Source organism: Aplysia californica, unplaced genomic scaffold (assembly GCF_000002075.1).
Source record: "Aplysia californica isolate F4 #8 unplaced genomic scaffold, AplCal3.0 scaffold00149, whole genome shotgun sequence".
NCBI lineage: Eukaryota > Metazoa > Mollusca > Gastropoda > Aplysiida > Aplysiidae > Aplysia > Aplysia californica.
In genome coordinates this window covers 323138-324736 of record NW_004797419.1, presented here as the reverse complement: position 1 = coordinate 324736, position 1599 = coordinate 323138, and the positions used below count along the sequence as shown (strand labels likewise).

The 1599-nt window shown below is 40.9% G+C and overlaps 1 protein-coding gene across 1 annotated transcript in view; it reads right to left on the bottom strand.

The window, feature by feature from the left end:
- Positions 1-702: 702 nt before the first annotated feature.
- LOC106011614 (heme-binding protein 2-like) overlaps positions 703-1599 on the bottom strand; it is a 42319-nt gene continuing 41422 nt past the window's right edge. The window contains exon 3 of the mRNA XM_013081850.2: positions 703-964. Coding sequence (XP_012937304.1) covers positions 780-964 — 185 coding nt within the window. The 3' untranslated portion in view covers positions 703-779. The remainder of the gene's footprint in view (positions 965-1599) is intronic.

Genomic DNA, 1599 nt, shown 5'->3' with positions numbered 1-1599 from the left:
CGAACTGCTAACTCGTGTCTGTTAAACAAAGTTCGTTATCATTGAAGGACAAAAGCCCAACGTCTTTGTTTTTTAACAAACTCAAATGTTATGTTTCTTATAGTCTCTGCAATAAAACATCTATCATTTTCTTTTCTTTTTTCATCGTTTCTAAAATTCAGATCTGAAGCAAACATCAGCAGCGCTCGTCGCCCGTCTGTTCAGGTCCTCTAAGTTGTTCTTGATCTACCTCTGCCTCTTTTGCCTGCTATTTTTCCAGTGAGTGCAAGATATCCAGGGCCTTTACGTCGATTCAAGTGTGCAAGGAAATTCATTTTTGTCTCTTTCTTATATTCCAATTTGTGACTGTCTACGCTGTCTTATTTCAGCAATAAACCATCGTCTGTTTTCTGTCTTTTATCTACCGCCTGTTCTGTCTGTCCACTATTATCACTTCTCAAACTTTCTATTATTTTTTTTATTATTAGATAAAACCTATTAGATATTATGACAGTTTTGCCAGCCTATTGCGCGTGAAATCTTTGTACGTTAGTCACTGGCGTCGGTGGTCAGGCGCTTCGCTGTCGCACGCAGGAGATCCGAGTGGGGAGAATTATTTTCCAGTGTTTCGTTCTTTTTCTTGATATGTTGAATCCCTCTCTGCTGGGTTGACCCCGTCCGTGACAGACGGGCTCGAAGCCCGCTCCCCAAATGGTCAAAATTGTGCCGATTGGCGGGTGGGGGGAGGGGGGGGTGGTTAAAACATCTACATAAAAAGTTTTTCTCTCCAGGCACGATGCTCACCTCACATACACATCCATAGCAGGCATCTCTGCAATGAAAACTGAGGCGTCTTTGGGCTGTATCGGAGACGGCCAGTAAGCGTGAGGCAACATAAAGTGCATGACGAAGTCGCTCTCACAGTTAGGTCCAGCTCCGTGGATAACCTGTGTGGCTACAGGGGCGGTCATTGGGATCTTCACACCTGGGGGTTGGGTGGGTGGCGTAGAAAAATGATAATGATCGTAATAATGATAAGAATGCCAATGATAGTGATTATGAAAATAATTTTATTAATGACAATAATGATGATTATGATGACAATAAGTATAATGATATTGTTAATATTCGTGATACATGTGAGTTTGATGTTTTATGTTCGAAGGCACCTGCTGTTCCCTAAGCAAACAAACAAAAAACAAACAAACAAAGAAGCAAGCAAACAAACAAACAAACAAACAAAAAACAACAAACAAAAAGCAATCCCGAACAAAACTACAAAAGAACCCTGAGCAAGACAAAACAAGACGAATCTTAAAAAACTATTTTAAGAAAATATCACACAGCGTGGGAATAATATCGTTCAGAAATCCCCAAACAATTAAACGTGATTGATTATTCGCACGTTGTCGTTTCAACCCATGCACACAAATGCAAATATCTCTCACGACAGTACGTCACCAGTACACGCGCACCGTTCAGTTCACGGACAACTGAGACAGAATGACCGCCACAAGGTATTAGTATTTCCTCTGGACAGATAAAGGGACAGCGTAATTCTTCCTCCTCTTCTTCTTCTTCTTCTTCTTCTTCTTCTTCTTCTTCTTCTTCTTCTTCTTC